General features: G+C 37.3%; 1 protein-coding gene across 3 annotated transcripts in view; it reads left to right on the top strand.

Annotated features, from left to right (window-relative positions):
* The window catches only part of LOC115234941 (inaD-like protein), a 93,707-nt gene extending 89,443 nt beyond the window's left edge, over positions 1-4,264 (top strand). For 2 of the 3 annotated variants that reach the window (XM_029806364.1, XM_029806363.1), the window contains exons 38-40: positions 1-70; positions 166-339; positions 509-4,264. In XM_029806364.1, the coding sequence (XP_029662224.1) occupies positions 1-70; positions 166-336 (241 nt within the window). In that variant the 3' untranslated portion in view covers positions 337-339; positions 509-4,264. The remainder of the gene's footprint in view (positions 71-165; positions 340-508) is intronic. The other variant, XR_003883962.1, reaches the window with a different exon arrangement.
* Positions 4,265-13,517: the final 9,253 nt, after the last annotated feature.

The raw sequence follows: 13,517 nt of genomic DNA, 5'->3' as shown, positions 1-13,517 counted from the left end.
GAGCGGTAGAGGTGCGGGCATCTGTTTCGCCGCGTTTAGGAGCGGCAAAGGAGCTTACGTGACGGAGCTGGTAAGAGTCGTCTCGTTTTCCCAATTCTATCATTGTACAAGCGACATTATCACGGCTGGTTGCGTTCTAACATCGACTCCTGTCTCTGATGCCAGATGCCAGGCGGTCAGGCTATCGAAACTGGCAAGATCTGCAAGGGCGATCACCTTATAACAATCAGCGGATTGGACGTGCGCGAAGTTTCCTTCGACGATATCGCCTTTCATCTGAAGATATCCAATCCGTTGCAGCTGAAACTAGCTAGGTATAAATCCGCCAAACAATGACAGGTAAGATTAACGCCTAATTTTCTCGATAATTAAACATCGATAGTTAAATGGTATAATGTATTGATTTTTTTTTTTTTGTAAACGCAATCTCTGATTCGAAGAATCGAGTCAAGAACGTATGAACGATGTTTATAATAGCGTTAATAAAGCGAGTGAAATCATCTTTCAGGGTTCTGCGGGCGGAACTCTTAACGCGTGTCCCGACGTACGAAGAAGCATCTACAGACACCGTGGATTCTAGTGTGATATATAGGTAAAAAATATGTCTTAATAACCATAAGTACCTTTGTTACGAGAGCCTCGTGCAGAATCGCGCGTTTCGCTCTATTAGTTACACGCCAGCGTCGCCAATCGATCTTGCCGTTCGAACTCGCGTGCAACACGAGAAGTGAAAAATAGAACGAGAGCTCAGATAAAGCACGATAAAGCGCGACGATTCATAACGCATGTGCATCATTTCGAGCCGGCGGAAAACTTTGTGGCCAACTCAAAGGGAATCAATCGTTGTCGCGCGCGATTGACAGATAGCCGATTAAAATACCGCGAATTGATCGAATTCGTGTAAACGATTCCGTCTGCCGATGCTCATGCTCGTGCAAGTAATAGCTCCGATATACAACATCTTATCGTCTTATATACATATACATATACACACTATAATTATATGTTATAATTATATAGTGCGAAGTAAACACGTTATCACCGATAATAACGAGGAGAATATCTCGTAGGACAGGCGTAAATCGATAATAATCTCGGCGAGTTTGTATATCAAGAAAAATATCGTTCAGATCTATTCTCTTCACTTGGAAGAGATACGACGTCGCTCCCCTTGTATCTTCATACAAAACCGAACTCGCTTGTATGTTTCGTACTACAACTTATATACTTAAGGCAAGCAAATAATAGATGCGATTATAGCGCGCGTTTTTTCGGATATATCCGTAAAATGTTTCTTTTCTTTTTTTTTTTAAGATAAGACTCTAGTCTCGTCCGCGAAGATCGGCGTTTCTCGCCTTAATTATCGCTTTCGCTCGCGTCACGGCTGTTCCCATTGTCATGGCTGACGTTACATATTGTCGCATACCGTATTTTTTTCAATATTGATAAGACAAGTACGAGAGAATACGGTGTACGAGCTACGTCAAAAAATATACGCGCGTGTTGAGGAAACTTCAAGTATATATATATAATATATATATATATATATATATATATATATCCTTGTTAAAAATATTTTCCCATTTATCCAAGGAATTCGCGTAGAATAAGATACACCGGTCGGCCACGTCCGTTTAATAAAATCGGTAGATAGATAACGATTTTGTAACATGTAGCTTAACTTATAGAGTAATAGAGACGGAATGAGATATGATACATAGTGACATAAAATATATATTAGGATAACTCTATCCGCGTGATTTCTTATGTCTTAAACGCGATAGGACGTTCGCGTTTTAACTTCGACGTAACTCGCGCGCAGATATCGTTGACGACTCGTACATCGGTATATCGTGTATTTATCGCCGATAAGATAGAGAATACCGCCTAAAAAATTTATAGAGCTAATAAAAGAAATAATGAGAGGAGCGCATAGCTCTCCCCTTTATAGCCTGACAAACGCGGGGAGCGGTCGCGTCGAACGTCGAGCGAGATCACTTACAATTAGCGATAAGTGCGAGATCATCCCCGCATCGAGATCATTCTCGCGCGATCTCGCGCCGTAGCGTAATTTAAACGCGAGACGTTTGCCAATACCAACGGATGGCGGATCATTCCGAGTGTTCAAGCGTTTTTTCTTTATGCTCTGACGTTCGTCAAGTCACGACGGGTGACGCGTCGCAAAGCTAGACTGGCTTGTTGAGTACACATAGTTAAACTAAATCTACCGTATATAACTAGTCCTTATAAATATTATATATTAATACGGAGATTTTCAGAGCGTGTGCAAGAAGAAAAAACAAATGCAAACAGAAAAAAATATATATATGAGTATATATATATATATATACACGCGAATATATAGAGATATATATAAATAATATAGAATCTATAATAGAAATCGCAAAACGTATGTTTATTTATCGAGTCGTTCGTATCTCTCATCGTATGAATGATTGCAAGTTCTCGTGGAACGTTTTGCATTTGAATTTCGCATAGTTTATCGTAGCGAGATGTTAATAAAAACGTCGATCCTGTCTCGGACGACCTGCCGATGTCTCGAAAATGAGTACCATCATCAGTAAAATTGTTAGTCTACGGTTATTATTATTATTATTATTATTATTATTATTATTATTACATAGTATATAGTATATTGTAACGAGTTATATAGAAGAATATTTTAATTATTCTATATTATAAGAGAGATGTATTATTGTATACTGAAATATGAATTTTCAGACAGCGGAGAAAAATAGAGCAAACTTAATGTAAGCATGACGTTGAAAATCGAAGTGAACGGTGTGCGGAGAATGATACCGATGGGAAAGATATGATTAGGTAAAGATGCGTGTAGCAGACTTTTTATTTTACCTCTTCAAAATTATTTTACATTTATTTATGCAAATTTTGCAAAACTACTTCTCTCTTTTTATATTTTTTATATTTATTTCCTTCCCTTTTATAAAAAAATTTTAATTTTTTAATTTTCTCTTTTCAAACCATTGCTTTCCAATTTACATATATTCCTTAACACAAGCTTATATATACGCTTTCATTTATTATATGACTTATCTTTATTTATTATTTATTATAGTCTGGAGTTCTCTTTTTTCATTAACATAGGAAAAATTCGTTGGAGCTTCTAATTTATTCGCACAGTTATCTTATTTCAAAATTTTATTAAATTCATTAGAATTCATAGCTGATAATGATGTAATTATCGCATTTCTGTACAATGTTACAAAATTGTCTTGGCACCGGAAAATCGTTCGGATTATTGTCGCTCGTGTCTCTATCAACGCATCTTTAGGATTATAGGCGGGCCTTAGGGATAATGCGTCTAGCGTTAAATGTGCGAAGGAATGAAGTCCTGAATATCCACCGCGGAGAACCCCTGATCTCGTTGTATATTTCCCGTCATTGAGTTCAAAGTTGCGTTTCTCGATCGTTATTTCGAAAACGTTCAGTATCAGATTGCTGACAGCGCGAAATCCAATATCTATTCTCAGGACACACAGAGTTACGTTACAAGGGAGACTAACGGGAAATTTTTGCTGTGGGCGGAAACACGAATTGTTGGGAAAAGCGAATCGATTATACGATCGCCGATGTTGCGTGTGAGTTTTCGGTCAGTGGGAAATAATTGAAATAATTCCAGCCGCAATTCTGCTTTAGCTGTTCTTGGCGGGAAAAAATATGTTCAAAGTATTTTTTCGTGATCGTATAATTTAATTTAATTTTTACTTGAATTATATTGTGATTAATGTATCCACGTGTCGAGACGCAACTTTCAACTCGAAAACGGTTTAACGCGGACTACAATGTGGAGGTGAGGGAGAGGGGGGGGGGGATCCTTCATAGTTACAGTTCTGTTCACATATACATTATATAATTGTACGATTATTGATAACGTTACATATACGAGCGCGCGATTGTAAAATGGCTCGCGAAGAAAATGACTCGTAGATCAGCCATCGTGATCGAATGGGACCTAAATGCGTTACGCAAGAAAGTGAATACATAAAAGATATTCTTATTATTCTCTCTCGTGGATCTTAAACGAAATTAAATTAAGCCGACGCCACTTTACAATCAACGGCTCATGATTATTGTCCTCATTATTGTTATTATGATTATTACAGTCGACGTCATGATCATCGTAGCGCGGCACTACTGAGAGTAAGGAAGAAACTGATTATTATAGAACAAGAATAAAGTGTCACCGAGATCTATTAAAAACATTAATTGCAACGTTGTAGTAAATAATGTTTGTTATTATTGCATAAATAATCTCTTGATGCCACTTTTACTTATTACTTAGTAAGCGATATAATCGCAAGAGGTAAGTAATGTTCCTATTACAATTTCTATAAGAAGGATATTTATCGTAGCACAAAATCTTTTTTCTTATTAAAGCATACATATATTTATTATTCCAACATATACAATACATATCTCGCGATGTGTAATAAAAAATTACCTTTAGCTGTTTGAATATTTTCAGACATCATATAATTAACGATTGGAAACACGCGTGAGAATGTAATTTCTACATTCAATATAATATAAAATGGATTTACAATTTGGCGTGACGTGTTTTTATTTTATTTGCCGAAATTTTATTCCGCAACCACCGAGAGAACAAAATTGAGATGAATGCGGAGATAATCCGCTTGGAATTGTTTTGCAATAAATTATTTCACGATACGCATTGCGTCGTTCGGCGCTTCGTCGATACGAGATAAAATATCGAACGATCATTCGTGAACGACGCGAAATCTCGCGGCGCCATACGCATGTCGCACGTGCCATTACGCGCTTTTTTCGGTTAATTAATCGCGCATCTTGCTAAGCCGGCGCGCTCGTAACCCACTTCCATCACCGATAAACGATTTCTTTGGTCCACTTAGAAGGCGTTCGCGAAATAAAAAAAAAGAGCAATGGTGAAATAGACTCTGCGTCCACATGCGTGACGTTCGTCTCGCTTAGACGAGTGCGTAATTAATTAACATCATGACTACACACGCCCCGCGCTTGTAATCGCACGCTTGTTAAATATCTTCGTTGTTTTCGCGCGAGACCAATTTCGCTTATAGATCGCGAAAATAAGTCAGTGAAACAAGCGACGATTTTACATCTTCTCGCGGATACATCGGTAATCCGAAAGTTGTGTATGTCGATAGAACGTCTTAAAATTTCTCGATAAAACAGGGAGATTGAAAGTTTTGTAACTTTTGCTTAAATCACGAGAGAAATTAATCGAGCGACGATAGTAATATCTCCTGCATGGAGGATGAATGGAAGAAACAAGAAAATCGTGCGGTCGCGCATCTTGCCCGCGAGCGAAATGGAGCGACACGGTCTCGTTCGATTCTTTCGCGAAGAGGAACGCTCGTGCAAGAAGAACGCGATCGAACTTGACCCTGAGAGTTTCACCAGAAAGCCGGAAAACCTGTATGAGAATGTTCAATGCGCGAGTAGGTGTCGATTTGTCTGTTGTAGTCCATCGACGCTGGACGTCCAGCTTTTACTTCAAAGTGACACGCTTCTCTCGGATATTCGCAACAGTTAACTCGAGACCTGATATATCCTATAACGTGTGCATTTCTGTTTTCCACTATTTGCAACTGTAATATCTCATTTACAATTAAAATGTGCCTGTTTAAATTGTGATAATTTATACAAATGATATAGTTGGCTACTTCTTTCTCATTTTATGTTTTTGTCTGTTTTCATGTAATTAGTGCAATTATTTTCTGTGTTATATGTTGTATGTCTCGTTGCTTTTTTATTGTAACATAATTTCAAGTACAATTCTCTCTTCATTGCATCTAGTTTAGAATAACAGATTTCTTTTTAAGATTTACTTAGTTGCAATGTCTGATAGAGTAGATACAATTTCCATTTTTTCTTTTCTTTAAATTTCTCTTAATTATGTGAAGAATTTATTATTCTCGACCGACTATTCAACTTACGTCGATGAAATGAGAAACAGGTTCTGGAATGAATAATTGAAGCAGTTCCGTTAAATGAGCGACGTAAATATTTATTCTAAATTGTTTCGATGCCGATCTAAATAGTCGGATTTTATTTTTAAGCGCTCGAAATATCGCGGCGCGGTTTTTTTTTCCAGCTGGTAAAACGTAATCCAAAATTGACTCCACTGCACTCAGCTGACCGAAAAAAGCGATGTGTTCAAACGGAATAATCGACAAATTTATAACGTTTGTAGAATCGCGACAGATATCATTCTCGTGAATTTGCGCCGGAACAGGACGACACATCGTAACTCTGTAAATCGAGAGAGGTTTATTTATTTTGCACTTTTTCGCACGAAACGGCGGGGCCCGTTTACGAGGAGCAACGGTCCGTGGAATATAGCTCGCGGCCGGTTTTACCTTTTTCTTCGTAAACCCCGTTTCACGCGGGCCACGATCGACGAACCGGTCGTCCCGAAACCGGAAACGAAAATGAACGCGTTTTACCGGATAATCGTGCGTATTCATTCCGTATTGCTCCATAAAACTAGACTGAAGGATATTAGATACCGGATGTGAGTAGATGAAAGTCGTGAGAAAGGCTGCTACGCCATTAATTCTGCTGTCAATTAACGTAAGCCGAAATAAAAATGTTCTCGCATTATGTATCAGTTTGACGCGGATGATTTCTTCGCAAAGAGATAATTCATACATCTTCCGCGATATCTATCTATAGTTGTGTAAATCTTAAACGATGCTAATGGTAACCAAGGGGAGAGGAAAAGGAAAGTTATGAAAATTATAAAATATCGAGCAGAGCCTTGAAGCCTTATTATAACGCGGTCAATGAAAAATTGACGTAAAACTAATTGCAAATACTGGAAATAAAAAAACTTCGAGGAGAGAAAGCCAATTTCTAAATAATATTTCTTCACAAAACGTATAAAAGAAAGAAATATTCTCTTTTCATTTTATATGTTTCTGACGTCGTCGATGATTGTCGTAAACTCATTCTGAAATCATTAAATTGATGTTATATAGCTCTTTTTATGGAGAGAAAAATATTTTCATATGTTTCTTATTTTTATTATACGTGTCGGGTCTTTGATTCACAAATGAAATTTCGCTGGCTCGGAAAAGGTTAAGAACCGTTCGAGTGCGCTCGAGAAGTAGGGGAAGGTCACTGGCAGCATAAAAATGTAGAGGACGAAATGCCGACGTTCCTGTCCGTGGGGCACGATGCAATTATATCTCCTGCGCGCAAAAGGGAGCAAGAAAAGGCGATTATAGCACGCCATGGACAAGGTTTGCGAAACGTACGTAACGGCATGGACTACTTCCACCTCATGTGTATGTGTGTACGTTCGCATACCGAAGTTTCTTAAGCAATTATGTCATAACACACAGTCGTGTCCCCCTTTTCGCATCTCGCGCTATGCAATCTTTCTCACCCCTGCCGCATCCGTCCTCTGGACCGCAAGATGAGATCGTAGTAGATGCTCCTTAACTATCATATCATTATTCAAGAATCGAATTTCTCGCTAATGATTATAAAGTAGCCATCATTTGCGGTTGAAGCGCGATTACATTGTTATTATTACTCTCTTTCATAAATGAAACGCATAAATTAGATTTTTCTAATATGAAAGTGTACATCTAAGAAAAAAAAAAAACGTTACAAATCCTAGATTTAGAAGACTTTCATAAGGCACATACGTGTGTTTATATTCTATTAAATTCTTATTTTATATTGTTGACAGCGTGTATATTTCGGCGCCCATCGAATACGTCAATAACACTGGATATTATGTATTTTTTTTTTAAATTCACGAAGAAAACGCGGATCCCAGACTCGCTCATGATATTCATCTTATTGCTTCACCGCTTCGCGCACGAGTAACAATGAGCCTACTTATTACACGAATTTCGCGAGGGCCACGTTAATTATTCGCCGTTGCTCAAAAGTCGTGGCTGACGCCAATAACAGCCGCGCTAACAATACGAAATCCCGGAAGGGAGAAGTATGTTGGTTATACGGTCGGTTTCTCGAATATTGGTTTACGCCCTCCTCTTTTACCAGTTATCATTCTTACCATTATCTCGAGAATTCTCGCAGCCTTCGCAATTAAGCGGCTTACGGAGCGACGGAACAGCCTTTCCGACTTTTCGCGGCAATATCTGCATCTACCAGAAGCTCGCGCTTTGATTTATTAATTATCTAGTGACATTCGAAGAATCGCCATTCTCGAAAAAAAATGGAACTTTTACGTCTCCTCTTTCTAAACTTTTAAAATCATGCTCACATTATTGCGATCTTTTATTCCGCAGCTAAATCAAGCAAAGAAAAGAGAGATTGAAAAATACTCGATTAAGAAATAGTAATGTGGCATTCTCTTGGAAAATCTTATGTGCTTTCTCTCAATACTCAATTAAATTCATAGTTCGCCGATAGAGATTGAATATGGAAAATCGAGATCGCAACGTTCGACATTTCGCAGTCTGTTGGAAAAAATGTTACATTACGGGATTCGTTATCGTTAATTGTCTCAATTTGGCGGACGAAATTTTAGGCGTACGACTCGTTATCGAGAAAATTCGCAGATACGGCTGACGGGGAACACATAGATGAAATGCGCGTCGCAATCTCCTGCAAGGCGAGCATTAAAATTTAAGTGGTTCCGCGTCCGTGGATCGCGCGAGATCGCGTTTCCCGGCGCGTAGTCGAACATCGCGCATAACTTTCCACGAGGTGGAAAGCACCTCGGTCGCGATCGGTCCGGCACTTTTTCGTGTTGCGAGTAATAGCGAAGTCGATTCACGGAATAAGAAGGGTCAGGCGAAGCCTACTTTCTTCCTCTGAATTGTCGCGCATTCGTGGGGGGGGAAACGCGAGTTCGGTGGAAACCTCGAGAGAGAGAGAAGGCTTCCTTCGCGGGCAGACCGACGGTCAGCCAGTATGTGCTGATCCCCCGCGGTGTAGTAAATGTGAAGCGGTAAAACGTATAGCGAGGCTGCGATTCTCTCACGATCGATTCGGATCGCGCGCGATCCGCACTTTGAAACACGCGCAGCCAAGCCGCAGGCGGTTTATCGATTGGCCGACGCATCTGGTCCAATTCATTGATCGTGGTGATCCCCGTGGATATTCACCGCAGGAGCATACCCGATACACGCCGGAGACACGCGCAAGTGAGTACGCAATGTTCACGGCTGATTAGTATTTTATGGTGCTTTAGTAGTAAATTGTAAATTAACGGACACGGGAAATATAATGTGTGTGAAGATCGTGCGAGAAATTTGATAAATTTCAATATCACGCAAAGTGAGGAATGAGAGGGACGAGATAATTTTCTATGAATTACTCGTCAAGACGCGCGGATGGAATAATCGATCTAAATTTTTATCCAACAGTCGATTGATAATTAGCGCCGTTCAACGCGTCCATTGTTGATTATCGGTTAGTGTTAACACCTGTGTTGAATAAACGAGAGTTCATTGAGATTCGAATTGGTTGTGCACTCGTGCATTAACATAATCATAACACAAATATTGACCCAGACTAATGTGGTTATCAGAATATCCTCGAGCCTCGGAATGTATTTACATTAAATCATGATGAGTAATATACGTTTTGACATGTATTATCTGTAATTAACGCGTGCGCGTATCTTTACATTTAATTTAATATATCATCTTTCTGTTGTATACGTGACACACACACATACATTAAATTATATTAAATTACATTTAATGGGATGACAAAATAACGTCTTCCGCAAGTTTGTGTAATGTTTCCATTTTAAATTGCATTTAATATGTAAATTTAAAAGCCACGGCTAATTTTCTCTCTCTTTTCCTTTCTTTTACACATACACATACACATAAATAAAACAGACGTACAAGAAAAATTGTTTAAAAATTGCGGATAATGTTTTCTCATTGATATATTCCTCCTTGTTTCTGATATTGTATATCACAATAAATATTTAAGGCAAGTGATGAATATGTAATACCACTCTCTCTCTCTCTCGATCTTAGTTATCAGATAAATAAATTATAGAGATATCGTATTTCGCCAGATTATCGATTAATGTATCGACTGTTCGGTTCGTGAATCGTACGATTTGTCGTGTCTGAAAAATTATCTTTCAAGTATCGGCATGCAAATTACATTATGCGATATCCGCAACAAGAGGTGTGTAACCATAACCCAGTTTATTGATTCGTGACGATTCCGCGAGTACATCCTCAAATCGACCATTAAAATCGGAGTAGGACTCGAACCGATAAATTTCAGTATCGATTATATGTATGTTAGGTGAAATGTTTTTTACAGATATTTCATATATAAAATATATATAATATATTTTATATATTATTTTATATTATTTTATAAATTATTTTATATTTTATATATAATTTACGTGCACATATATGTTCACGGGGAAAATCAAAATACTAATGCATTACTTCTGCCATCATTTCATATACTTGAAAATTTTTTTATATAATTACGTAATCTTTTACACTAGTTAGTATTTAATATCTGCGCTAATAACATATATGTCATATCTCTATAATAATATCATTCGACTTCAGTGCGGTAGTGTCAGAAAGAATTATACATATTTATAATAAAAACAAATAAACGAGCAAATTTCCCTTTCCTTTATGCAAAGTTGTCATTCGTATTGGATTGCACAGAGCACAGATCCATATAGAAAGAGAAGAAAAAAGAAAGAGAGAGAGAGAGCGAATGCGCAGAAGCTCTTATCAAAAATTTATAGTTGGAATAAAAGATACTGCATAAACCTTCGAACTCAGAAAACGAGAAACGTCTTTTGAAAATTTTATCTATCTCAGCTAGTTCCTCAAAAGAACTTGAAATAACATAACGTTAGATATCGTAAAATGTTGCGCTCTAGCCGGGGAAAATGTAATTCTAAAATTGCGTCGAAATCTTAGAGACACTAGAGCTATCGTACGAGATCTTTTTATTCTCCTATCATCATTTATAGCTTATACAAACATGTCAACACGCTTTCTATGCATATCACGATCCTCTTTTTCTTTCTACCCTTTTTTACGATCGCGCATGAAATATTTATGGTCAAAAAATTTATGTATCAAGGATGTATCGATTATAATTCTGGATGTATAGGCGCATCCGCATCGCGCGCTATTTACAGAAGCTGGTATATCGCGACCATTTATTCGGGGATTGCGCGAAAAAGGGGACAGGCGGTTCGGCAACGACGGAAGAAAAATACACTGAAATATATGAGAAAAGTTCAGCGAATGAATTCATGACCCGCAGCAGCCGTTCGATAATGTTGCACTCTATATAGCAAATAATGAACGACGTCCGCGTATATGCCGGGAGATTCGTTCTCCACCTCCTACGTATGGTCATCTAGGTTACGCGTCCAAGTATTATACGTCTCGTGGCACAGTATTACTACGTATATGGATCTGTTCATGTAAATATTTGACGATGCCGATGAAATTTAGCTGAACACCATCCTGAACGATAACCCTAGAATCGTTATTTAAACTTGCATATCTCTCAAATTGAGAACGTTGTTGCATCATTTATGATTTCTTATTTGAAATTATAGTACAATATTGCATTCTCTCTCTGTTTCTTGTTCTCTGCGTAACGCGGTGTGTCATGACATATTATATATAAAATATAAAATTCCAATATATTTGATCAGATTTTGCTCCAACTTGCATGTAATTCGCGAACCTGCCTGCGAACCATATATTGCAGTGCAGTATATATGTATGTATTTTGTCTTATCCTTACATATAATCCCGGCAAAATCTTTTTCCAATTATGTTCGAAAAATAAAACGCGTAGAAGGATTTCAAGCTGATTAATTACAAATCATCAATTCGTATAGGATTGCAATTCTATAAATTTTCCATTAATGTCATTAGGCGTCGGTTTGCACAATCGTCGTATTTTACGTCGTCGCATTTTGTTAGAGTGTGATTAATGCGCATCGACGTCGAAAACACAACACGCAATAGTAGAATCGAATTTCATCGATCGGCCGCGACAAGTGGGTCAAACGCACGTTTGAATTTTCGTCCGCTCGTTCCGTAAGCGAGTCATATATCCGCATTCGGATTCGCCCGGGGGGTTATCGGGGGCTGGCTAACGAATAATAAATTTTTTTTGCGTTCACCCCGTCCGGTAAAAGGTATGCAAGCTTTTCACTACGCTATCACATTCGCCATGCCGTATATAACATATATCCCGGCGACGTCACGTACAGCCAACGTATGAACTGCCAACCAGCAGAGTAAAAAATGCCAAAGGGAAGAGAAGAGAAAGAAAAAGGGAACAGTTTGAACACGAGCGTCAGGAAAAAACAAATCGACCCGACGCAGCACAATGTTGTTCCTCTTTCGCGTAAAATGAAATTTCTGAATTTCACATAGCAATCATTAAATCTTGGCATTTAATTTAATTAACTTTGTCACTAAAAATGAATACGCATTTACTAATTATATACTGTATATACACATACAGTAAACATGAATAATAATTATTATATACATTAATTTAAATATTATACATATAAATATTATATTTTTTAAATATATTTTTAACCAGAGAAAACGCGTATATTCCAATAGCTGTTTCAAAAGTAATTTATTTTAATTATTTAAAAGAATTGATAATATTTTATATAGAAATTATTTTTTATTATCATGTATCTGTTTTTCAAAGATTGATGCAGAGAATATAAAGTAATATTTATTTATATAATAGTCTTGTGTAATATATGATAATAAAATAAAGCTCTAATTATTTTGATAATAAATTAGACGATGAGACTTTCTCAAGTTTAATCCGTTTTCAACTAATCATACCGGACTATACGCGCGTTTCAGGAAAATTTTTAATTAAAATCTGTTTTCGCCTCAAGGGAAATCGGTCTGTTATATTTCATGGCTCTAATCGTAGCATAATTGACGGGTTAGCCCGTAGGAATTTCGCGTCAGCGAGCTTTATTCTCCCATTCGTACCGTATTCAAAATTCATGCGGCTCGATTTGCCTCGACCAAGTTTAACGACGTATCGGTATCGCCGGCTGATTGACCCGTTTATCGCCTCTGCGTGCGCGAATCGATTTCCGCGAGAACTACTTTCTATTACGCGGGGTGTATCGCGGAAACTTCCGTAAAGTCGAAGACTTTCCGAATTCTAAATATAAAACGTCATTTACGTCATTTTCCATTAATGATTAAAAAAAAGTAATTTTAAAAGAAAAAAGAATCTGTTTTAGTCCCCTTTGGAGCAAGACGTCGATTAATAATAAACAGAATGTAAAATTTTAAGATTTTTATCTGTATTATTTAAAAGAACTATTAGCTAACATGTGACTTGAGAAAAGAGAGATCTATTGCTATATATTAAATACTATACACGCAATTAATGATCTGTATACAATATATATATATATATAATATATGTATCATGTCAAATATATGTATATGTAATATATATATTAAAAATATTAT

The sequence above is a fragment of the Formica exsecta genome, unplaced genomic scaffold (genome assembly GCF_003651465.1).
Source record: "Formica exsecta isolate Colony F162 unplaced genomic scaffold, ASM365146v1 scaffold21, whole genome shotgun sequence".
Lineage (NCBI taxonomy): Eukaryota > Metazoa > Arthropoda > Insecta > Hymenoptera > Formicidae > Formica > Formica exsecta.
Note: the sequence above shows the minus strand (reverse complement) of the source record. Positions and strands in the feature narration are given on the sequence as shown.